The sequence below is a fragment of the Propithecus coquereli genome, unplaced genomic scaffold (assembly GCF_000956105.1).
Source record: "Propithecus coquereli isolate 6110/MARCELLA unplaced genomic scaffold, Pcoq_1.0 Scaffold10, whole genome shotgun sequence".
NCBI classification, from domain to species: domain Eukaryota; kingdom Metazoa; phylum Chordata; class Mammalia; order Primates; family Indriidae; genus Propithecus; species Propithecus coquereli.
This window is the reverse complement of record NW_012133858.1, coordinates 19,574,093-19,600,409: the sequence shown is the minus strand read 5'-3', so window position 1 is coordinate 19,600,409 and position 26,317 is coordinate 19,574,093. Positions and strand designations below refer to the sequence as shown.

Sequence of the window (26,317 nt, the reverse complement as noted above, 5' to 3'; positions counted from 1 at the left end):
TCTCTGTTAAAATGACTAAATAGATGATATCTTATAAAGCGCCAAATCCAATAATTGGAACACAGGTATTAGCTAACGTTCCGTGCCAAGTCAGCACCCAAGCACGGAGCATTTTCGAATCTATGCAATATTTCATTTCCCTTCCCTGGCACATTCTTCACTTGCTTATTTAAAAAAAAAGAACTTCATAATGCTTCAATCAGGAAACTAAGCTATGACAGAACAGCAGCGTACATCTTCTCCACCCTCACTTAGGCCATGTCCTTCTCCCTGTCATTGCCTTACTATTAATAATTAAGTTCTCAGTGACAGCAGACCTCGCTCATCAGCCCCACAGTCCTGCTCTCCTAGAGTAGAATCAGCATGTGAACTAGAGCACAGCAGCCTGGTCACCAGAAAACAGGGCCCCCTGCCAATAAGACACAGACACTGAATTCAGCTGAGATTGCTCCATCACTCACTACAGCTGTGTCCCTTGCACAGAAAGGAGACACACAAAAACACCAGCAAATCTTACCTCAACTGGCGGTGTGTCTCCCAGCAACATGTTGTTAAAAATGGTAGCATAATCACCATTTAAATTCATCAGTTCCTCGTGGGTACCTCTTTCTGTAATACAGCCCTCTTTCATGAAGATCACTTCATCACAATCAACTAGATACTGGAACAAAGGCAGAGACAAAAGAATATTGCTGATATTTGTGCAAATACATTCAAATACTCCATACCTTAATTCAGTCATTCTCAATAGGAGGCGATTTAGCCTCCCAGAGGACTTTTGGCAATATCTGGAGATATTTTTTGGCTGTCACAATTGGGAGGGGAGGTACTGCAGACGCTGCTTGACTTATGATGAGGTTATGTACCCACAAACCTAACATAAATTGAAAACATTATCATAGCTTAGCCTAGCCTAGCTTAAACATGTTCAGAATACTTGCATTAGCCTACAGTTGGGAAAAATCAACTAACACAGAGCCTATTTTATAATGAAGTGTTAAACAGCTCATGTAATTTGCTGACTAACTGCTGAAAGTGAAAAACGAATGGCTGTATGGGTACCATCATAAAGCCGAAAAATCGTAAGTCAGGGACCATCTGTACCGGCATCTCGTGGATAGGGGCCAGGGATGCACAGAGCAGCCCCCACAACAAAGAACTATCGAGCCCAAAATGTCAAGAGTGCCAAGATTGAGAACCTGCTTTAGTTTATCGTGCCTTGTGATACAGTACAAAGAGCAGTTCCTTCAGTTTTTGACATGAATCAGCTGATGGAGCCATATGAGCCTTGCGTTAAATTTGACACTCTTTCACTGCACTCAGAAGTACACATAATTACAGATTTTCTGTGGCAGAATGGGGGACCAGCCCCCCAAACTTGACAACATATGTGAAACAGATGGCAACATCCTTGAGCTGCTCTCCCAAGTGGCTGCTTGTCATGGAATGACAGAGGGAGAAGAGCTTGTTTTCCCAAAACAGTTCCCACTTGGACGGAGATGTTAACACAATGTTTTCCAGACTAGCTCATATCCAAATTCCATTTCTGGCCCACTCCTCCCAGCTCTTTTCCTTGCTGATCTATATTCAGAAGCTGATAATGCTGCAAGGATCTGATGCAGATGGCCAGCCGGTACATTGGGACAAGGAGGAAAACTTGATTCCAGGAATCTGTAGTTGCCCCACAAAGATACCTGGACCAAGCCCACTTCCCTGTTTCTGATCCCCCAAGCCAAGGCAGGCAGCCCAGGGAAGAAAGCACCATACCTGTAACTGGTGAGTAACAAACAGAACCGTCTTGGACTTGAGGTGCTTCCGGATAGCACTGTTGAAGATGTGGTTGCCCACGTGGGCGTCTAAGGCACTGAGGGGGTCATCCAGGATGTAGATGCTCCTGTCGCTGTACAGGGCCCGGGCGAGGCTGATCCTCTGGCGCTGCCCGCCACTCAGGTTGGCTCCTCGCTCTCCAATCTACAGGAGCCGAGCAGCACAGTGAACCTCGAGCTCAACTCTGGAACGGCGCTTAGGGGTCACTCCAGTTGCCTCTCCTCCCTCCCACCCAAATTGGCTCCTTCTCTGGAATTCCCCACAGACGAACTGCCACCGTGATCCTTCCAGGAACTGAGGGAGTCGGCCCAGAGGCCTCCTCCTCTCCACAACCCTGGGAGACCAATCAATTCTACATCCAGCCTTGCCACCCCCTCCCCCAGAGATCCCCCTCCAATCCATTCTCCACATGGCAGAAAGATCTTTCCAGAACACAAAGCTCACCAGGTCCCACCCTTGCTTAAAACTTTTCAGGAGCCCCCAAGAATGGAATCTAAAAACCCAACCATGGCATACAAAGCAGACCCTTTGCCACCCAGCTCCCCCACAGCTCTCAGCCTCCACTGCCCCATCCCTTCCACACCCTGGGGTCTAAGCCATTTCAAACTATGTGCTACGATAACATACACAACAATGTCAGGCCTTGGCCTATAGTGTGTCTGCTCAGTTATGGCATCATGTCCTCTGAAGTCTCTCCCAATCTCTTCTCCACTGACACCCAAAAGAAAGGGGGCTCTTTTACTTTGTGCCTATTTGTTTGGGTATCTTATCCTCTGAACTGTACACTTCTTGAGGGTGCAGATTATCACCATATTCCTTTATATTTCTCAGTGCCGAGTAGTTTCTGCATGTCACTGCACATAACAAGCATCTACTAGCCCTTTGTATTTTTGAAAAATCTTGCCTTAAAAAAAAATTCATTCATTGGAAGAATCAGTGAAAAATAAAAGAAGAAAAAAAGAAAAGAAAATATTCAATTAATTCAGAGGTTTTCCAACTTGACATTCCATCAGAATTAGAGTTTCTTACTCAGTGGGTCTGGGGTGCAGCCTAAGAGTCTGCATTTCTAACAAGTTTCCAAGTAATGCTGATGCTGCTGATCTGGGGACCATGATTTGAGAACCTCTGAACTAATTAAGCCATTCACCAAATCTCCTTTGGGGATTTGACTGCAGTCAGTTGAATAAAGGTGCCAGTCCCAGAAACCTCCAGGGCAGCTTATGAGAGGCAAGCTGTAACACCGAAGAGCACAAACTAGTGCAAAGACACACCTCTGGAAACTGTTCCAGGGCAGAGAACCAAAGAAAGATGGATTTGTGCTAACGGTCTGTCTTTCTGATGGAAGCAGGCTCTCTGTAGACTGTATCTGAGTGAGGAGGTTGGCAAAATGAAGTTCAGGGAAGAAGCTCAACATGTACACGCTTGACTTGTGGTGTCACTCTGATTAGAGTAAAAAACATTAACTCTGCATCAACAATGAGATTTTGCTGAACTACTTAGATACTTAAAGCGAGTAGTGTTAATGTCCCTGACCTAGAGAATAAATGATTTCCTAACATAAAGGCCCAGTGAAAGCAAAACTCCCTGTTAGGTTCTTCCACCAAGCATTTCAGATGCACTCCTGGGAGATGGCTCTGGACCAGCCCTCCCACTCATCCCCCAGAACCTCCCTGCTAAACGTGCTGCCCCATCAGGGGCATTAAGGCCTGTACCTCAGTCAGGTCACTGTTGGGAAGAATGGCCAGGTCAGGCCTCAGGCAGCAGCTATTCAGCACAGAGTTGTATCTGGAGGACACAAAGAGACAGCATCAGGGACATACTCCAGTAAAGCCTACTGACTGGGGCTGCCTTGCATCTCACGCGGCCAAGATGGAAACCAAGCATTCCTTGCCTTTCTTCATCAAATTCCTTCCCAAAGAGGATGTTGTCTCTCAGGGTGGCATTGAGGATCCAGGCCTGCTGGGCCACATAAGCGAAGGTTCCACTGATTGCAATGCTGCCCTCTAGAAGTGTCATCTAGGGAGACAGACACCATCCAATGGCATCATAACTCAAAACCATCGCCCTAAGCCAACAGAACCCCCCACATTCCACATTGGAATCTACAAGTTTTGGCGACTTCCTTGGATGCCTTTTGGACCCAAATCCAAACCCCACCTTTGTTCCAAAGAGAGCTACAGCAGCAAAGAAAATCAAAGTTCTCCTTGCTTATGTGTGATGGGAGCCCAGCATAGCCCATAACTTGAATGAACAAACATATTACTCAGCAGCCCATTTGCCATTTTACACTTCCTCCTAACTGCAAACTGTTTAATTAGGGGAAGCAAGCACAAGAAAGAGGCCCTTTCAGAATTCCCCTGGAGAGGATGCTGTAAGGATTTGCAGCTAGTGCCTGCTTCAAGATGCGGGCAGCCCAACTCATCGACACAATTAGTCCAGGATGGTGGCTAGCCCAGTTGCTTCTATAAAATGTGGACCAAAAGGAAAAAATTTCAGGTTAGACACCAACTAGTATTATACCATATTTATATAATGATGATGGACAGTCTCCTCCAACATGAAGGGACTGCATGAGCCATGTTTGAATTGTTTTCAGTCGCAGTGATTGACATGAATTGATTTATTCATTTTCTCCTCTTTCATGGTTTCTTTTGGGACCAACAATAGTCATTTGTCTTGGGTTAGGCATGCTATAACTTTGAGGCAGTTTTGTCAACCAGCCTGTGTAGCACTCACACATATAAGCATGTCCTCTCAAAAGCCATCACACACAGTGTACATACAAAGGTGTACCTAATCACCCACAAAGTGGCAAGCACTTTGATGTGCTCTTCAAAGTGTTCGGGAACTCACGGAGGGTCTACTGTGGTAACCCAATCCTGGCTGCTGTTGCACAAACACGTCACACTGCAGCACTGTCAACAAAGAGCTAAACTCTAAACAAGCAGGGAGGACCAACACTACCCACCTCCCTATCAGACAGGGCTGCCAGGATCTGATCGAGAAGCAAAACCCCACTGGGTTTTCAACCTAACTCGCCCAGCCTAGCCACCCCCTGGAAAAGGAGCATTGTCCTAGACTGCTGAGTAGCACTCCGGAATTGACCTTCTCTCTCCTTCTGCCCCTACCCCCAGTCTCTGTCTCTCATCACTGGCCCTCAAGCAATTATCAGAATTGCTTGGCCCTCAGCTGATTATCAGAATCGCCTAAGAAGCTTTTTGCTTTTTACAAAGACCAAAGGCTGGGCCCAACCACTGGAGAGTGCCATAAAGCAGAAGAGAGCATGGGGGGCGGGGCTGACACCCCATGATCTGAACGCAGCGTTCCTCCCAATGCCCTGGACACCACAACTCACCAACTGCAACAGCTGTCGCCACACAAGACAAGAAAATATCCTACATCCTGGAGGCTACAAGGACACCCTTCCCCACCCCACTGCCCTCATTTGTTCATTCCAATACAGGGGACCTCACCCTTCAGGAGGTAATCTCAAGTTTATGCTCAACTCAACCATCTAAATCAAGCTAATTTAATTCCAGCTTAAAAGCACATGGGTATCCTGGGTTTTTCCTGATTATTTGGTCCTAAAACATAGTAAAGATAATTGTGTCTCAGCTGAGTGGCCCTTGCACCCCTCACTCTATAAACCCCAGAGCTGGCAGCTATTTGTTGGGCCCCTCTGCGCACTGTTCCCTCATTGCCCTGTGACATGCTGGCGTGTCCACGAGGCCTAGCTCCACTGGACCACGAACCCCTGAGGGCACGAGTCTTTCGGTGGTTAGGCTGAAAACCAAGTGGGGCTTTGCTTCCAGATCAAATCCTGACTGTCCCGTCCCCAACAGAGGCTGGTAGTGCCGGCTGCCCTGCTTCTCTAGTTTAACTCTGTTGGCAGTGCTGCAGCGCCGGGTGTCTGTTCATCTCTTATCTCTGCCTTTTCCCAACACACGGTCCGGCACACCTACGGCACTCAATAAACACAGACTGAATAAAAGGCGGCACAAGAAACGGTGACCCCAGCTGGGGCATCATTCATCAGGTGTCCACTGAGCCCCCTTCCAGACACAATGCTGTGAAGGGTGGAAACGGGGTGGGGGAAGGGCTGGCAGCATGATGCAGACCAAGGGTTCATGTTATTTCCACTTTTCCTGACTCTTCAGAAAATTAGTTCATTTTTCCTGAGACTTTTGCTAAGCGGAGTCCAGAGAAAGAAGCAGAAAATGTCAAGGACAGTAACGAAAATCTTACCTGGCCTAAAATGGCTGAAATGAGAGAGGTTTTTCCACTTCCCACACTGCCGCAGATTCCAACCAGTTTTCCCTGGACAAAGCACACGGAGAGAGGAAGGGCACTGAGAGACTACTAACCGCTCATCCCTAGGGCCCGCAATGTCTCTGAGGGAAAGCACATTAACTATAGTCCATCACCATGGGAACCGTCATCCTGCAGACCCAACAGGTCACTCAGCTTTGGTTTCCCACTTGCCAGCTGCCCACCACGTAGGGTTCCTGTGGGGAATACACTGAGGTACAGAAACGGAAGCCCTTGGGAAAACTTAACTGTGCCACACACCTTAAGGCATCCCACACACACTTTTAGGAAGGCTCGGGCCCTTTCCTACTTTGTTGGTAACCCATGTTTTTTGTTTGTTTTTGTTGTTTTGGGGAAGAGAAGGCAGGACTCTTAATCACTCTACTATGATTTTTCTCCAGGGTCTATAAATTATTTTCAATAAAAACTAAGTGCACTGTTGCTTCCATTTTTCTGCAAGGCAACTCCAGGAATCTGAGGAATATTTATACCCACAATCCCACATAAAAGTGGAAAGTCAAGCCTTTGATTAACTGAATGTCCTCAGGCAAGATAATGAGTTCTCAATAGGTAGTGCTGAAAGTTTTCAAGGACAGATGACTTTAAAAGCCACCCCATGTGGCTCGAGCCTCCCAGGGAAGGAAGGAAGAGTGGTGGTCAGGAAACAGCATGGGTTCTGGAGGCAGACAGGCCTTGATTTGAATCCCAACTCCATTAGCACTTGTGACTTGTGTGATCCTGGCCTTGTTACTTAAACTAATACTGCGTCTCCCTCAGTGGACTCCAAGCACCTTGAGGAAAGGAGCTATTCTTGTAGAACCAAGTACAGTGTCTGGTAGGTAATAAAAGTCTTTGAACAAATAGTTTCTGACGTGGTCCAGGAGTTTGAAGGATTACCACCTGGTGGTACTGAGGAAGTCAACCACAGGTTCAATCTCTGCTCAGGCCAGTCAGGGTCACACAGAGAACGCTGCTCTGGTGACTAAATGAGACACCAACAATAAAGTAAGTGCCTACTGCACAGAAGACATTTGGCAAACCCCGTCTTCCCTTCCCCTCCCTAAAGAGGAGACCCGGCGAGAATTACGGTCCCTCTCTTCACATGGCTACAGGTCTGTCATGTGTCTGTGGGCTCTAAAGGGCAGGAGAATCAACAGACAAAGGAGAAGAGTAAATTTCTGCTGAATGTGAGGAATAATTCTCTAACAGAGCTGATTAGCTACGTAACAGAGCTCTCTCAGTAACCATGGTAATAGCTATTAAATAAAAAGCCTGTTATTAGGAGTTAACCGAAGTAAAAAACTGACTTGAGTGCCCCTCACTTATAACTACACTAATAGTTTCAGGTAGTCTCACTAAGGACTAGTCTCCCCCGCTTGCTTAGAGCTTTCAAGAGCTGGACACTTTTGTTCTCAGTCTAGCTCTAGACCTGCTTAACATGCCTCCAGCATCAGATCCACCTCCTGCCCACTTCCAGTCATGCGGACAAAGGTTTCTCACCACTTCCATCACCGCCACCCGTGGTCCAAGATATCCCCAGCCTCCTCCTGGGTTACTGCAGTAACAGATCTTAACTGTTCTCCTTGCTTTCTTGTCTCCCTACATGCTCTTCTGAAGCCAGCAGCTAGAATGATCCTCCTCATACATAAGTGGGATCATGTCATTCTGCTCCAAATCCTCCCACGGCTTCTCTTCCTACTCAGAGTAAAGCCAAAGTCTCGCCAGAGGTCTGGCACCCACCACCCCTCTGCCCTCAGCACCTCCCATTCTCTCCCAAGCTCGCTCCACTCCAGCGGAGCCACTCCAGACTTGGGCCTTTGTACTCTATTCCATTTCTCCGGCCTGGAATGCCCTTCCCTGAGATGCACACATGGCTCACTCCCTCACCTCCTTTAGATCTTTGCTCAAGTAACACTTTTTAAATGAGGCCTCCCTCAGGCAACCTACGCAAACTGCAACCACACCTGCTCCCTGCCCCAGCACTCTCCATCCCCTTCCTTCACAGCCCTATCACCACCTGACGCACAATGTATTTTACTTGTTTACCATCTGCTTTGCCCACTAGAACGTAAGCTCCAGGAAGGCAGGGATGTTTGTCTGTCTGGTTTTTTGCTGCTATATTCCCAGCCCTATGACACCACCCAGCACAGAGCTGGTACTTAAAAAATGGCTGTTGAATGAATATTTAGACATTTGGGACCCTCTGAACATGGTGCTGGTTCCCAGACACACTCTGTATGCAAAAAGCCTTGAACCTGGAGTCCCTGTTCCAGGCACTTTCTACAGGAGACCCTCTGAGAATCCAATCCTATGCTATCTGCGCACGACACCACACACCATGATGATCCTTTACTTGTATTCATCAATTTACAACACAATTGTCTATAATAGCAGCACTGAGAACATCTATTATGTGTCAGATTCTGTGTGATGCACAGCCTGGTGCTAGCGAGGAGCCCACATAGAGCTACAACAGCCAGAAATAATTATCACAGCTCACATACAATTGCAGTAGCCAGAAGCCTATGGAGGGAAAAATCCTGGAAAATCCAGTTGAAAGTTTCATTTCTTTGCCTATAAAATGAGCATCTCACAAGATCAGTTGTTAGTAATTTCTTTGGTAAAATGCTTACATATTTCTTTGAGAGTCAGGGCTGGTCCAATGTGCTCTTTAGTTCAAAATCACTCATAGCACAAAGTACTTTCCTTGCCAGATCAGAAAGGGCGTGGCACGGTAGCCGGGGCGTGGGCCCGGAGCAGGAGTGGGCAGAGGCAGGACTTACCTCTTCGATTTCCAAGTCGATGCTGTACAGCGTCCTCTGCAGGCGGAGGCTCCCCAGGTGGATGTGCTTGCCTTCTTCCTCATCAGGGCTGGGCCGCTCGTCACTGTCCAGGAGGAGGTGGCCCTTCTGCTCTGCCAGCACCGCCTGATGCTCAGTGCGCTGCAGCTGCCTCACCTTCTCTTTCTTGCCCCTGGCAGCCCTCTTGTCTTTTTTCATTTTGGGGGTCAGCTTGGGCGAGTTCTGGACACTGGCATGGGAGGAGTCCCATGCCAAGGTGGCATTTTTCATCTCTATCTTGATGTGAGGACTGGCTGGTTTGTTCTTTATCATGTGAACCTCTTCCATTAGAAACAAACTCTGATAGGAGTTGTGAGAGAGGTGCAAAGATGAGACACTGGATCAAGACCAGGGAGACAAGCCTAGGGCGTACACTCACGTAGCAAAACACATCAGGCTATACAGTGGAAGGAAGCTGAAGGGCAAAAGGTAGCTCATTAGTGTAGCCCAGTCTCAGGCCCATCAGGGGTCAGCAGGAGTGTAGGGACAACTCAGGAGGTACAGGGGCCTTGTCAATCGACCCCACACTCGACACTACACATTGCATGCTAAGTTACATTTTCCTTTTCTACCAGCCTAACGTGGACCTAAGGACAGCTAACTGGCACGCAGCTCCTTGTTCTCAATCATGAGTTACCGAGTAGCAGGTAGGACAACCAAAGGGCACAGACGCTCACTACCCTGTTTTCCTTCCAGACCCCTCCTGCAGAATCCCAAAGCCTGTCCACTTCCCTCACCCACACACTGCATCCATCTGCGGGCAGGCTGAACTGAGATTGTCACTAGGCTTACATTGTTAGGGTTAGAAAAGAGTATCTAAGGTGTTATATACTATACAGTACATCTTCTTGCCAAGAAATTCTTTTGTCTTCAAAGCCCTGCCTTGGAACTTGCGAGAATTTAAATGACCAAAGGAATAGACTTCCATGAAAGTGAAGGGTACCTCCTGGAGAAATATCCCTCGGGAAGAGAACAAGGCTCTTTCCTCCCACTCATTCCCAGAGTCCCACTGAGTTATGTTAAGAGAATAAAAACGGAATTCTTGAAAAGAGAAATGTTCCTAAAATAAGATGTGAAACACTAACCATAATAAATCATAGCCCAGGACTTTCCCATAAGACTTTGAATCCACTTTTGGCAACCCTCTTAGACCAGCGACCTTCTCTACAGAATACTATCACAGTTGGATGCCTAGTATGATAAAAAAAAAAAAAATTTTTAATAAAAAATTTTAAAACATTAGAAAATCTTTAGAGAAAAGATGACTCGCAGGGTCAGGACTCTTTGCTTAGGTACTAAGAACCCCCAACGATCTTAAAGTTTGCAGATGCTACTAAATGTAATACATAATCTGCTTCCCCAAGAACAAACCCTTTCTCTTGGATTCGAAACTTCCAAACTTGCTCTTGTCCTCCCTTAAGTCACCACTCTCCCATTCATTCCTAATCACTAATCTTCCTAGAAGTGCCATGTTTCTAAATTTCCTAGATAATCTTCACTCTTGGTCTACCTTAGGTTTAGCTGCTGCTGAAAACAGCTGTTGGTTTCATTTGTTCGGTCTTCCTGAGAGAAGGAGCTAAGAATAGCATGCCTAATATTTCGGTCACTTTCACAGAGTAAAGCCACATGCTGACAGAATTCCCAGCATTTCTCTCCTCTCAAAAGTTATTAAAAGGATGAAGATCTTAGGCCTCAATAAACTATTAAGAAACATGCTGGTACCTACAGGTTTGCACAGCTCCTTGCCCATCCTTCCTTTCCACTCCCTGCAGCCCTGCCCTCCTCCCAGGAGGATTTCGGCTTCAGGTCACTCTGCCCTGACATGCTGACAGGCAAAGAAGGGCCTCACCACACTTGAGTTTGTATCTACTTGGATTTGCACCTTCCAGGGCAAAAGAATCTTAGAGGTACACAAACCATAAAACTCAACCTCACCACCTGACACTGACCATCAAAACGTTACCCTCATTCACTAGAAGAATCAAATCAGAATGTATCCGTTGGGCAGAGAGGGGACTACTCACAGGGTTGCCAGCTAAAATGCAAGATGCCCAGTTAAATTTGGATTCCAGAAAAACAGTGAATAATTTTTCACTATAATTATGTCTGTGCAGTATTTAACTGGGTGACCTGTGTTTTTCTTTGCTAGAGCTGGCCACCCTACTACAACTGGTGACATCTGACCAGAAAACCCACAACGTGGCTTCTTTCTGGCTTTCTACAGCTTAATATCCTCCTAGAAATTTTATATCTCTTTTTCTATCCTTTATTCATACTACCCAACAGGAGGCGACAAATTCTTCTGCAAGATGCACTTTCGGGGAAGGTCAGATAGGAGAAAAGGCTACACTTGTGTATCTATCAGATCCCCAACTCCAATAAAAGAAAGAGAAAGGAAATAACACAAAACAAGAAGGCACAAGGTAAAAAGCAGGCTTCCACAACATCTTCACTGAATTTCAAAGTCTGCAAAAATAAAGAGGCAAGTCCCACCCTTGTTATCCTCCTGTCCATCTCCTAGAAATGATGGGAGAGCAGGTGCTTTCTGGGAAGACATAATCTCAGGAACACTTTTGTTGTTGTTTTGAAGAGCCTGCCTTAGATGATCCCCCAGGATTCAGGCAGATTTCCTTTAATGAACTCAGAAACATTTATTATGAACAGTTGCCTTACAGCTAAGACAATCCCTCCTCAACACCCTAGGGAAGTAAATGTAATGCTAATTAATAAGCACCTGAAGATAATAAGAAAGAACCAGCTTAGAGTTGGGGGGATTAAGGAATAAATACCTATTATCTTCGGCCAAGTATCTAATTAAAGAAAGAAGGGGAAAAAAAGACTGCCAAGAGGAATAAGACAGAATGGGACTGACGTCTCATGGGGCATATAACAGAGCTCTGGGTGATTTTGCTTCTATTGTTAACTCCAAAGCTTCCTGCACAGAGGAGAGAACTATGGTGTGAAAAGCCACCTGCTGATATAAGTCCTTACTAATAAGTGAAGAGAACCCTCAAAAAACAAGAGAACAAACCTACGCTACACACTCTTATTTCTTCATCCAAAATGCTATGAAATCCATTCACTAACGAGAATATAACAACAGGCTGGGCACGGTGGCTCACGCCTATAATCCTAGCACTTTGGGAGGCCAAGGCAGGAGGATCACTTGAGCCCAGGAATTTGAGGGTGCAGTGAGCTATGACGACACCACCACACTCTACCCAGGGTAACAGAGTGAGACTCTGTCTCAAAAGAAAAAAAAGGACTTAGGATGTCAACCAATCAAAATGACAATGACAAAGATCAAGGGGAGGAAACCCTGAGAGTCACCCAACAGCAATGGTCTTCTAGGTTTAAAATCACTTCCAGGCCCAGTGAGTTATGACACATGTCCCTGTCGGGCCCAGATGGAGAGGCCAGCGCTAAAGGGGAACACTGAAATCCTGGGAGCCCAGAGCCCATCATCCACAAGATGTAAAAATACATATTAATTTAAAAAGGTGACTAGTCTCGTTCCTTAATTCAGTCTCCTCCACTGTCCCTTTCTTGCCAACTTGCCAAAAGGCTAACGGTAAGCCAAAGCCAAGTGCAGCCCGCCTGTGTGGCCCTTGGGACAGAGGCAGCAGCTGGTTGTGCCAGGACGGCTCCTGACATGGGAGAGGGGAATGGAGCCACTTACCTTAAATCTGTCAACAGCAACCGACGCTTCTGAGAGGGACTTTACTGAGAACGGTGTTACTTTCAAAGCAAAAGTCATGGAATTGAAGACAGTCACCACTGTGAAAGCCTGAAAATGGGAAAGAGAAGAATCTGAGCCTGATTAGGCTATGCACCTAAAATGACAAGACATCGGCAATTTCCTCGCAGGCGCTAGGACGGCTACAGCCTGACCGTCCAATGTCACTACAAGTCAGCTACATTTTTTAAAAAATAGGGTTTTAATTAGACCTTCAATTAAAATTCTCAGTAAATCTGAAACACAGGATGATCTGTATTTTCATAATTAAATCCAAACTTAGGTTGTCTAAAACAACCCACACACTATTTGTGCATAAGGGCTGGCTCTCCGCTCTCCTGCTTCTGAGCTCAATCACGTGTATGAAAAAACACCTTCTCATTCTTGGGGGAACCTCCAATCTATGGTATTTCTAGAATGTTCCCCATCCCCGAGGGCTCCCTGACCTGTGCTGCTGTCAGATCGAAGCCCAGGGTCATGTGAACAGAGAACGTCACCACGCTGGCGATCACCACCACGATGGGAGCCACACCAACAGTGATGCTCTGAAAGTACCCGGCTTTTTCCAATATCCGACGCTCCTCCTCTCGGATTTCTATGAACAAAAGCAAGCCAATTTCAAAACAAGTTAAAAGAAATCTTGGGACATTTCTCCTCCACCACCAAATACGACTCTGTCAGTCTTCAGCCACACATAAATTTCAATATGACCCTTTAACATCTATGATGCAAACACTAGGTCAATGACTATCAGTTCTACCATTAAAGCTGGTACATAAGCCCAAGGTTTGAAATGGAGCAAGTCACAGGAATGAATCTAACAGAAAGCTGTCACTACATGTGACTACAGTGACCATCTTCTGCCCTTTTCTGATTCTTCTTATAAGTTTCTTAGGTTTAGAAGGAATGAAGACATTAATCGTCTCTACAATTGACAGTTTGTTTTCTTACCTAGTTGTTTATTTTTTGCCTAAGGAACTATAGCAAAGACTATACAACGGCAGTAGAGAATTAAAAAAGGACTGAGATTTCCTAGAGAGCCTGCTGTATGTTGGCAATGGGATAGAAGCTTCCACACCAAAAAGCTCTAGGGATGATTGGAAGAAGATGGGTGAAATGCAATTTCTATAGGCAGAATGATTTTTCTTAAATACCTGCAAAACCAACACTCTTCTTAACAGAGCAACGATGGAGTACTTTTTAAAGACCAAGGAGCAGGAAGTATAACAATAAAATAGTGATGTATTTTTAACTATAAAAGTAATTCTTCTGAGAGGCTATGCACTTACCTTAAAGGTATTACCATTGCATTGGGAACTGTCTTCAGAGCTAATTCATAAGTCACATAAAAACACTAAACTCATTGCTCTTTGCAAATTAACACACACAGGTACAGATACCAGTCAGAGATGAAGGATGGGTAGCATCTCAGAAAAAAGATCATAAAACTATAGAATCTGAGAGCCAGAAAGGACCCTGAACAGCCATCCTGCCATCAGCATGCTGGCAAACATCCATTCGGAACCCATTTGTTCCACTCCGGTGGAAACAAACTCGCTACTTAACAAGGCAGCGCAATCCACTGCTGGACACCTCTGCATGGTCACCTCCTCTAGATGCTTCTTAGCTTAACAGCCCTCATAAATAACACTGTACATAATGTTCCCTAAGGTTGAGTCAGTGAAACTAAAACAGCTACCTTGACCTGAACACTGTATTTCTATTCCACTTAGAACTGCATTAACTGTTTAACAGCACTGTATTCAGTCAGCTCTCTGTAAGGTTATGGTCCACTAACAGCCCATATCTTTTTTATTTAAATAAATATGAAATGTACCTACATATTTAAACTCTCACATGCCTTTAAATACATCCTTCTTCAATTTTACCTGTCTTAAGGCCCATCATTTCACCTTCTGTTGAGATCTTTCTGAATGTCCAGTCTGTGCTGATTATTCCTCCTAGCTTTGTGACACTTACATATTGCACGTGCTTATGCCTGCATTAAATTTACAGATCAAGATGGGGCCGGGCACTGAGAACCTGGTGAGTCAACATCAATCATTTAAAAAAACAAAAATAAAAAATAAAACAAACAAAAAAGCTCCTAGTGAGTGGCAGACAGGACCAGAGTCCAACCATCCTGACTCCCAGACCACCACTCAGGTCATACAACCACCTCTGGTGCATTTGCAGCCACAGAGTAGAAGGGGCAAAAGTGGAGTTCTCAGCAGTCATTTGATACTGTCTTCTGTGACAGCCTGACAGCCAGGCCCGGAAATCATGGGCAGGACAAGAATATACCCAGGGGCTTTGAAACTGAATTATTCCTAACTAGCTGTGTTATCTTGGGAAAATCACAATTTTCCCAGGTCTCAATTTCCTCATAGGTGACATGAAGTTACAGGTACAAATCTCTAAGATGCCTCTAAACAGGACTGTATATAATGACACTATGACATTAGGTGTCCTAGTATCTAAAGTGCTCAGGAAGCAAAGCTGTGTGAGTAATCAGACCCAAGGAATCCAAAGTCCTTCTACCATATCCACATATGAAATCTTTAAACTCACTTTGGACACTTTGAGAAAATGCTTTCACCCAGGCATACATTTTAATAAATTTAATGTAGGTAAGAACTTCATTCATCTTCTGGACACGGTCATCTGTGGCAGCCACACATTTTCTCCTAAAATATGCAGTGAGCCGTGATGCAAACATCTGAAAAGAAAAGCGATACCACACCAAATCAAAGCTCATTCCAACTTGAGAACTGCCTAATCTGCTTAAGGTCATTCTAAATAAAATCTGTTATCTGTTTGGACAGGCCAGATTTCATGTAGTTGTACTGTGACCTACTGGCTGATAATATTAATTCTCTTCTCTTTACAAGGCAGTGAAGACAAATATTTGTTCTCATAGTGATCACAGATACAGAGTGCCACCAAAGGGGAAGCAAGAGAGCCACATCAGAACCAACTCCAGAGGGCGTAACTCACACACTCCTGTGTTACAGCAGGGCAGGAGGGTTCACTTGCTGATCTTCTCCTTCACTCAGATTTTCTTTTTCTTGTAATAGTTTTTTTGGTTTTTGTTGTTTGTTTTTTAAAAACTGAGTCTTGCTATGTTGCCCATGCTTGTCTCATACTCCCCGGCTCAAGCTAGCCTCTTGTCTTAGCCTCCCAAGTAGCTGGGACCACCCAGCTACCATGGTGTGCCACCATGCCTGGCTAGATTTTCTCTTTTTAAATGTCATTAGGAGCCACTGCCTTTATGCAAATGACACTTTACTTCTTCTCAAGTCACATTTCTGCCCATATGGACTGAACACTGAACAGCTCCAGATTTTTCCAAACCAGTTAACTGCTTTGAGGAAATTTCCAATGAAAGATGTGATACCCCAGGGATGCCTACTATAACCCAATGGAAGTAACTCATCTACTAAGGAGAAACTGTCAAGACACAGCTAGGAGATTTACTCACCATTGCTGGATAAAAGAGGATAAAAACAGCGGATCCCAGGAAGCCTGTTGGTCCCAGGATAATTACATTATAAATCATGCCTAAGATGGCAACAACGGGTCCTCCAGCCAACAAGCTGCCCACAGCAGCTGCCTCAAACATCCTGTGCCCATCGTTGGAGCAAATGTTGATGAGCTACAAGACACAAAGAGTAGTGAGGGGGCCCTGCAAGGACACAGGTCACTTGTCTCAGGAGGAAGATAAAGGACAAAGCAGGGGCCCGAGGAAAGAAAGCAGTTCCTGCTGGGAAGTTGGTCTTTGCCGTGAAGCAGACATCCCTCACTCACCTCACCCAGGGACTTTTCTTTAATGTTCTTTAACTTAAGGATCTTCTTAAATGCCATAGTTAGGATGGCCCCCCGCAAGCGGACACCAGTTCGGTAATTCAACGCCCAAGTGAGTGCCAGTGACCAAGACCGCACAATTTCTGTCAGAAGGAGGCCCAGGACTAACAGCAAGCTGTACTGCAGGTTAGACTCTGTTGCCTGGGTGTACTCCAAGAGGTGTTTCACCATGAAGGCCTACAGGGAGAAACACACACCACTGTCAACATCTCCACAGCACCCACACACAATACCATAGTTTTATGTTAAGTTAGAAAGAGTAGGCAGCTCCACTGTACAGTGACCAGTGTGCAAGCAAAGGAAAATCTTCCTGGAGGACCAAATATTACTACAGTCTGCCTACAGTCATTTATTCAGGACATTTTGCAGGAGGTAAGTCTAATTTGAGACTTTCTTCTTAAGGACACTATCAAAACCATTACTCTTTCTAATGTAACATAAACCTGTCCATGAGCTGAAATTAATTCTAAACATGTGGTCATTCAAAAGTATATCTTTGACCTTATTCCAGTAACTCCACACATGGATACATTTCTTTAAATGAAATTAAGACCTTTTTTTGGATCGTTTCAAACGTGCTTATTTGATAAAAAGGAACAGTGTACCTACAGTTGTACTGGGGAAGAGTGAGAAGTGCATTTGCAAAACATTCCTGAAAATAAACATCAGCAGTTTAATAGTACAGAAGAGAGCAAACAAAGCAGACTATCAGAAATCCAGAAACCCTCCCATGGGCCCTCCCCACTCCCAACTCCCTCCCAAAAACAAAAACATGTTACCTCAGGTAGCATATGTCTAACACCACCTGCAGAGAGGGAAGGCAGCCAGCCCCCAAGAACCACCGAGTGCCACCTCCAGCTCTGAGGTCCTGCAACGCCGGAGCACACACTCACACAAGGCACATTCAGCAACAGTATTAAATACCAGAAGTGGGAAATAATGTACTTTTATTGAAAATGAAAAAAATATAAAAGTACCATCTTCAAAGAGCATCTCACAAACACTGTACAACAGGAGCATTGCAGTAACATACAATGGGAACATACAGAGTCGAGTTATACAGGGCTAGCCATCTAACAGGTCATCTGGCCTCTGACTGTTGTTTTAACTACACACAGTGGAAATACAGGATAGAACCGGTATCTGTTTCCAAGTCCGAAGTAGTACACCAGGCTGACAGCACTCAATCAGTTAGGGCTCCTGAGGTTGCAAGGATTCTGCAAGGGAGTAGATTCTCTAGGATTAAAGACTTTGTTGCTAAGGAAAGAGAATTAAAAAACAAAACAAAACTGAAAACTCCCCCAAAGAGGTATTTTGCTCAAAATTGCTGGTGCTATTGGTGCACTAAGCTGGGAGGAATTACCTCGGCTCAGGACAGAATACAGAATTCTAGGCCTCGAGGAAAAACTGGTGGCACCCTTCTGAGTCTTTTCAAGTCCTTATAGCTAAAATTGATCTTGACAAAAATAAAACAAAACAAAACACAGCAAAAGGCAGCCAAATCAATCCCCCACCCTAAAGGAAGAAAAAAAAATTATCTCGAAACCCATCCGCCCATCTATCTTGGTTCCTCATAGCGGAGGTCACTGCAGCTGTAAGCCAGAGCTGAATGACAGACAATGGAGGCCAGACACGATCGTCCTGGAGTAACTAATGCCGAATCCCAGAACCCAGACTCTCTCCAGGTTAATTTGTATTTCTCGTTTTTCCTGAGAGTAAATAAATACCAGATGACCATTAGTCCTAGGAGAGGATCCCCACCAATCAGATTTACGTCAAGTCCCAGTAAATAACCTGATCAAATGGGAGATTTCAGATTCCAAGAACTACTGTATTCCACCTCTCCCCTCCCTCAGATTTTAGGTTTATATCCATTGCTTGGGTCACCACTGTGTACAGCTGGTTGTTGGTTTACTAGCAAGAAGATTGGCTTCTTTTCCAGTATGCAATCCAAAATGCGGAACTGAGTCACGGGGTCAAAGCCCCTTTTCCTCACGTGAAGCAACTCAGTAAGATGGCGGTGCAGTGAAGCATGTTCCCACACACCTCGGCACTGATGGAGCAGTCTCCAAAGGAAGGCTGAAGGGACAGCAGGTTGTTGTTTTGGGCTCCTTCCTTCCCATACCTTTAGAGTGCCATTTTTCAGCACCGGTAATAGCATTAGCACCTCCCAGAGGGGAGGAGCAGGGAAGGTAAAAGACATAATGAATGTTTACACTATGCAAAACTTTCAAAGGGGGAAAAAGAGGAAACAGCAGATTAAAGAATTTCCAACACATAGGGTTTTTAAAAAGCAATGACATTTCAAACCATTTTGTATGGGATAAAAGAAAAAAAGGTTTTCATGAAAAATCCAACCAAAATTTAGTTTTTAAAAAGTTTACAAATTTATCATTTAAATCTAAACAAATTGGAAGAAAACTCAAGACCGTCAGCATAGCTGTCTGGCTGTGGAAAGCATTCCCAGTGAATAAACTTTACCTTACCTGAACTCTTGGCGAGAGATTCTGCCCAGCTTGACTCTCTCATTCTGACCGCAGAATACAGCCATCCTGAAAATTCTAAAGAACAGCTTCTGTCACTGGTTCCACTACAGAGAGACTCCCCCCAAATCCAGATCCTGACAGCACCAAGCAAGCTGCAGCTGGAGAGAGGTTGGAAGGGTGGGAAACTTACCTCTCTAAAGGCTTTACACTGTCCTTTTTCCCCAAAAGGCCCTGGAGCAGAGTTAGCATTCACCAAGAGATAGCACCGCAGGAGGTAGCCTTCTCTTGCAGATCTACAGGGCGGATGCTAATTCTTTACAAACAGATCATAGGATAGGTCAGGCCTGGTCTTTTAAAGCTGTCTTAATCCAGGAAGGCCCCAAAAGCATCTCTGTAAATTTAGCAATTTGGCTACTCCTGTAGATTCTGGTACTCCTATAACATTATCGTGACCCTTGGGCAACTGGCACACAGTGCTGGTCCACTGGCATCACCAAAACCTTGGATCCATAAATGGCCAGCAGTCACAAAAAACCGAAACACAACAACTTTGGTTGTGTTTCATCCATTGTGTGTGTGGCTACCAAGGTTCAGTGAGACCTGAAGGCGGACAAGAAATAATGATGCTATATTTGGGGAGCCCACATTTGAGGAGTCCATTCTTACGTAGGTTTCTATAAGAACAGATTAAACTAGTTTGAAAGTCATGCCAGATTAGAAATTTTGCAAAAATCTAAAATGGATGTTCGTCAAAAGGATTTAAGTCCACAGACAAGAGGTTTGTTCATTGCTAGTACTAATCTCAAAACCAGCCTGGTTCTTTAATTTCCAATTAAAAGAAATGCATTAGAACTGGAGCTCCAAAAAAGAAGTTTGCATTGTTTACACTTTTAAATCTTTATTGTTTACACTTTCAAATCTTTTTATCAATAAGAGGGATGGATGAATCCATTGCTTTCTCAGTTGTTGTAGGATGGAATCTCATGAAATAACACTGGCCCTGAGGTGCTCTTCCCCAAAAGGGCAAAGAGAAGAAAAAGCACGCTGCTGTTTTCCTGTTAAAGGAGGGCTCTCAGCTTTCCCTGGCATCTAGAAGAGTTTATTAGAAATTAGTATCCCAGTGCACTACACCATAAATGAGAAATTAAGTAATATACAGATGCTCAAGGGAGTGACTGGAAAGCCACCACCAAGCTGAACATGCACACGTAACATTTTTTTTCCAAAAAGAATTAAAATCCCAATAATCCATGAAAATTTTTTTTTTTTTGAGGGGAGCCAATGAAGTTCTTGCACTGGCCAACTGGAAGTGAGAAAGCCCATTATCGCTTTATTAAGAAAGCCTGCATATGGTGCTACCCAGATGAAAGAACTCTATGAAGGATCAGAGCAGCCACCAACCCTGTAGTGAAACAATGACAGAAGCTCTTCTTAGGGGAAGCTGGCTCTATGAAAATGTTTGCCAATTTGGTCAATAATATAACATAACATTTCAATTACATGGTCCTTCTTACTTAAAACTTACGTAAAAGTATGTTAGTTGGTCAATTAATATAGAAACTCAATACCAGAAAAGTAGTGTTCTCTGCTTCAGAAAAGAGATCAACACTTTAACAAGAGGCATCAAACATTTAAGAAAAACAAAAACACAAAACTGCAAATTAGTTTTACCTAATCACCATGCATCATGATTGCATACTTACCAAAACCATGAACCTCCAGCTTACCCACACACGGAAAATGCACAGTATAAGCAGTACTACTGCTCCGATGCCTCAAGGCAAATATGCAGAGAATAGATTTAATCAAAGTCTCAAGTGTAAGGCAGCACAGCAGGTGTAAGGAACAGGTGCCCAGGAAACAGCGTGAATGTCACAGGCTCTCTCACCTACTCTGCTTCAGTACAGTCTAGGAAACGCCACAGCTGCCACCCCAATGCTTGCCACATAGTTCACACTATAAACCAGACTTAAAGTGGACTCCAGGTCAGACTCCTAAAAACCTCGACAGTCCTCTCGTTTCCTCAGGGCTCATTTGCCACAGACTCGCCAAACACGTGACACCTCTGCCTCCAGGCACCCAGCATGTCATCGGCGCTGGCTCACCAGCCATGCCACGCAACGTTCTCTCACCCACTCACAACACCGCAAGACACATTTGCCTGGACCAAAACTGTCATTTCATGTGGACACACAACCAAGAAGGACAGTCCTGTGAAGAACTGGAATCAGTTCAGTTTCTCCCCCGACTCAGGAAGGCAAGCCAGTTCTGTTTCTTCTCTGGCAACACTGTCCCCTCATCCTCCCAGCGGCTGATAAGCCACCGTTTGCTCCAAAATCCATCGACCCCTTTCAACAGACCTGGAGGCATCTCTAAGGCTACCTAGCCCAAAGCTGAGCACAACCCCTGCAACAGAACAAGAGCGTTAGAGCTGGCCGTGGCCGGGCCCCTGGAGACTGTCAGAAAGGATGGTTAGACTTACTGGTCCGCTGAAGCCAGCCAGCTGCGTGATCATCAGGCACACGATGGACAGGACGAGCCTGGTGCGGCAGAAGATCCACACAACCCTTCGCAGGGAAGCAGCGTCTGGCCCCACTTCATTCAGCTCTTCTTGCCACAGTCTCTCTAGTCTTAACAAGGGCACATGTCCTCGTTACACTCTCCCCAGGGGAAAAGGCACACCTAGCTTCCCTCCTGCCATCACTGTTTGTCTCCAGGCTTTGTCAACACTCACACAAGTCTCTCCTTTAAAATTGTGTACATAATCTTCACCTTCAGGAAGAAAATACCCTTCCAGGGTAGCTACAGATTTACCCTGTACAGGGAGCCTCTCAGGATACAGAAAATGATATGAGTGAAAGCCTTTCCTTCCACCCAGAAAAGTCACCCCTGAATGAAATGTATAAGAACTCCCTTTCTCAAGGGTCCCCAACCCTTTCTGAAGGTTCCTGTGGTAAAATGTAAAGTTGTAAACTAAGTTTTAATCATGACAATCAGCTACCACAAAAATGTACTCTGTCACAAGGCAGCAACATAATCTCCCTGCAGACTCAGGAAGAGAAGCGGGGCTGAGAGAGAGAGAGAAAGCCCGTGGTTAAAATAGGATCAAAGGTGAAATAGGAGTAAAGCAAAAGAGCAAAGAGAAAGAGTCATCCCCAGGCCACCCTCCCTCCACAGAACAGCATAGCTCTTCACAGGACACAGAGCTGTAGGCTTCACACTCCTAGCTCAGGCACTACCCACCCAGCACTGGGAGACCAGGGTGGACCAGAGACGCCTACCTTCTGCAGTTCACGTCGGAGGACTCGTGCTTGGACAAAGACCACACGTCCTCCATTAAGAGCTCCCCCTTCTTGTGGGCCATGTGGGCCAGAGGAGAAAGCCATGAAAAAGTCATGCAGGAGAAGAGCCCAGCATTGTCCACTGGGTGCTGGTGTCTAAGGAGAGAAAATCGAAATCACAAAACTGTCAACACACACTGAGAGACTGCCAGTATTTAAAATACACTGAGTAGGCCGGGCGCGGTGGCTCACGCCTGTAATCCTAGCTCTCTGGGAGGCCGAGGCGGGCGGATTGTTTGAGCTCAGGAGTTCGAGACCAGCCTGAGCAAGAGCGAGACCCCGTCTCTACTAAAAATAGAAAGAAATTAATTGGACAACTAAAAATATATAGAAAAAAAAAAAAATTAGCCGGGCATGGTGGCGCATGCCTGTAGTCCCAGCTACTCGGGAGGCTGAGGCTGGAGGATCGCTTGAGCCCAGGAGTTTGAGGTTGCTGTGAGCTAGGCTAACGCCACGGCACTCACTCTAGCCAGGGCAACAGAGTGAGACTCTGTCTCCAAAAAAAAAAAATAAATAAAAAAAATAAAAAAATAAAATAAAATACACTGAGTAAACCAACATGGTGGCTCACGCCTATAATTCCAGGGCTTTTGGAAGCCAAGGCGGGAGGATCACTTGAGGCCAGGAGTTTGAGACCAGCCTGAGCAACATAGCAAGATCCTATCTCTACAAAAATAGAAAAATTAGCCAGGTGTGGTGGTGTATGCCTATAGTTCCAGCTACTCAGGAGGCTGAGGCAGGAGGATTGCTTGAGCCCAGGAGTTTGAGGTTGCAGTGAGCTATGATGATGCCATTGCACTCTAGCCCAGGCAACCTATCGAGACTGTATCTCTACAAAAAAATAGAAAAATCAGCTGGGTATGGTGGTGTGTGCCTGTAGCCCCAACTACTCAGGAGGCTGAGGCAGGAAGCTCACTTGAGCCCAGGAGTTCGAGGTTGCTGTGAGCTGGACTGACACCACTGCACTCTAGCCCAGGCAACAGAACGAGACTCTGTCTCAAAAACAAAAAACAGAAAACACTGCGTAGCAAAGAGAAGTCTCCCCAGCTGGTCTAATCTTAGCCTGAACTTTCAAAAATGCTTTTGATGCTTCCCTGACGAGTCATTAACCAGCAGGGCCTCTTACTTGGAAGTGGTCCGGATGGGCTTCAGAGCACTCAAGCCATGATGGTACTTTCCCTTGGGATGTTCCTCATCCAGAATTCTGAGCTGAGAATGCATAGAGACATCCAGAGAAAGGCCCTCCGCTCGGGCTGCTGTTTCCAAGGCATCTTGGCATTCCAACTGTTCCAACAGACAGGAAGGGAGGCAAGAGCACAGTTAATAGACAGGTGAGAGACAAATCTAACTGATGGTAGATGAAGCAAACCAACTTCATCTTCACTGAGAAATCCCAAGGGATAGGAGGTTCAATACTAACTTTGTATGGTATCAACCCACTAAAGAACATTCAGCTAGATATTTAAAAATTTTTAACAGATTTTTCTTTTTTGAACACCTTTAGGTTTACAGAAAAACTGAAGAGAGTACAGAGCATTCCCATATACCTCCTCACCTCCCCCATCTGCTCCCCATCCATTTTTCTTATTATGAACATCTTCCATTAGTGTGGTACATTGGTTACAATTGATGTGCCAATGCTGATTCATTAAGTAAAGTCCCCAGGTTATATCACAGTTTACTCTTTGTGTTTGTACATTTTAAAATTTATATTTTTATCACCAAATATTTTATCTTCTGTTTCTCAAGATGAGAAACAGAAGCCAATTACTGAGAGTCAATTACTTCCCTATTAACTGCAAATTCTACTGCTCATTTTCTGTGACAAAAACTTCACAATCAGCCCCAATTAAACAGCCCCGTCATGCAGTAAGAGCCTCCTGTATCTCTCTCTTCTCGGCAACAGGGAGAACAGAACATGGGTTCTCAGCCTGGCCGCATAGCTAAAGAGCTCCAATCCGCCTTTCCTATAGCACAAAGCAGAGGACCTCGTGAGTGGAAATATCATTACATATTATTTACTATAAAGCTTATAAATGTTAATTAATTAGATTAACAAAAGTACAAGTAATTCAAGGTCTGACTGTGGCAGAAGAGGGTGGGCCAAGAATCTGAACACATCTATCCCATTTACTGGAAAAGTGCTCACAAAATAACCCTAAAGGTAACTCAAAGTTTATGCTTTCCTGTTGCAGAAGGAGAAGCTTCAATTTCCTCAATCTCCTCATCTTCCTTTTCCCTCTGAGCAGTGAAACTCGCATCATCACGAATATTTCCAGCAATTATTGCGAAATACTCACAAAGAATAGATCCCCAAATCGAGAAAAAGTTAGGTGGTACGGCAACAACGCACCACATCTTACACAAACCAGAGTCTATTTTTACACACCACCTCTTTCCCACAAAGAACAGAGGCCACTCAAATAGTAGCAGAACGGAAAGGGTAGCATCTGTGCACGGCCATCACCTGGATGCGAAAGCAGATCAAATACCACGGCTTCAGTTCACAGTTGCATATTTTCAGATAAGATAACTGCTTGGTATCAGGAAAGTTTACAGCCCTGGAATGTACACTTGTTTGTGAAAAGCAAGATAGACCAGGTTTCAAGAGAATAAGCACACAACATGACAAATGAGTCAACAAGAAGAAAAGGAGTCAGTCTTATGAGGTGCACAAGAAAAAGATACACTCTTTACGTATAAGGCGAACACTTAATTTAGTGTTTGGAGACTACGGCACTTAGTAATGAATTGAGGACTGCTGAGATTCAAGGACACGACAAAGGGTTTTTTTCTTACCTTTAAGCTGCATGTAATCACAAAGGGAAGAAAAAAAAACTATTGGGTTGAGAGAGAAGAAAGATACACTAAAAATACAAGCACACGTACTATAAGTGAGTAGGAACTTGGAATCTGTACAAAGTAGGTACAGAATGTTACAAGGACTTTATTTGGATATCCTTATTTGGATATCCAAAGCTTCAGAAGATAAAAGATTAAAATACCACCTCAGGTACACATTGGGTATCTGCCAAAATGGATTATGTACTGGGCCATAAAGCAAACTGTGATAAGTCTCAAAAGAATGACATCATAGTGTATGGGCTCTGACCACTTTGGAATTTAATTCGAATTCAGTAACAAGAAAATCTCCAAATATTCAGAAGTTACGCAATAAAATTCTAAATAATTTTAAAAAGACATCAAGTGGAAATTAGAAAATATTTTGAGCTAAACAGTAACAAACTGCAATACATCAAAATTTCTGAGATGCAGGTAAAGCAGAGCATAGAGTGAAATTGTGATTGCTTTAAAAGTGTATGTAAGTAAAAAAGACAGAAAAATCAATGCTTTAAGTTAGGGGTTGACAAACATTCTCTGCAAAGGGCCAGACTGTAAATATTTTAGGCTTTGGGAGCCAAGAAACAAAATCAAGGATATTCTGTAGGTACTTCTATTACGAGAGAAAACAAATTTCCACAAAAGGGTTATTGACAAAATTCAAATTGTAATAGAGTACAATTTTTTATAACACAGGTCTGTTCACAAGAAGAATGTAATTCTTTTGTGGAGGAATAACATTTCACTTAACTGGGGTTTAAAATAGTTTTCCCTTTCATCAAAATCGATTGCAAATCTTCATCTGTTAATGCTGATATGTAATGAGATTTTACAATTTCATCTCTGAAAATGTCTTCACAAAGATAGGTACTGCCAAATACTGAAATCAATCCATGAGTATATGATTTTAATTGAGCACATTTATCTCTTGGAAGGCATTATAGAATTCTATTAGATTTTTCTCTTGACATTTGCCTTTATCATGTCATTATATCGCTGATGAATCATTTCCAATTTAAAGTTGTGTGGAAGCTACTAAATGGCACAGTTAAATGGATTTTTTTTTTTTTTTTT

At 44.3% G+C, this 26,317-nt stretch overlaps 1 protein-coding gene across 3 annotated transcripts in view; it reads right to left on the bottom strand.

Moving 5' to 3' along the window:
- Positions 1–26,317, bottom strand: part of ABCC5 (ATP-binding cassette, sub-family C (CFTR/MRP), member 5) — a 78,561-nt gene that overhangs the window by 31,834 nt on the left and 20,410 nt on the right. For 2 of the 3 annotated variants that reach the window (XM_012641502.1, XM_012641508.1), the window contains exons 3-16: positions 23,529–23,686; positions 22,343–22,498; positions 21,544–21,691; positions 16,519–16,752; positions 16,193–16,366; positions 15,283–15,430; positions 13,158–13,306; positions 12,655–12,762; positions 8,919–9,275; positions 6,073–6,144; positions 3,719–3,843; positions 3,540–3,612; positions 1,768–1,971; positions 518–661 (exon numbers count right to left, since the gene is read on the bottom strand). In XM_012641502.1, coding sequence (XP_012496956.1) covers positions 518–661; positions 1,768–1,971; positions 3,540–3,612; positions 3,719–3,843; positions 6,073–6,144; positions 8,919–9,275; positions 12,655–12,762; positions 13,158–13,306; positions 15,283–15,430; positions 16,193–16,366; positions 16,519–16,752; positions 21,544–21,691; positions 22,343–22,498; positions 23,529–23,686 — 2,250 coding nt within the window. Of the gene's footprint in view, positions 1–517; positions 662–1,767; positions 1,972–3,539; positions 3,613–3,718; positions 3,844–6,072; positions 6,145–8,918; positions 9,276–12,654; positions 12,763–13,157; positions 13,307–15,282; positions 15,431–16,192; positions 16,367–16,518; positions 16,753–18,222; positions 19,137–21,543; positions 21,692–22,342; positions 22,499–23,528; positions 23,687–26,317 lie in introns of those variants that run through there. The other variant, XM_012641513.1, reaches the window with a different exon arrangement.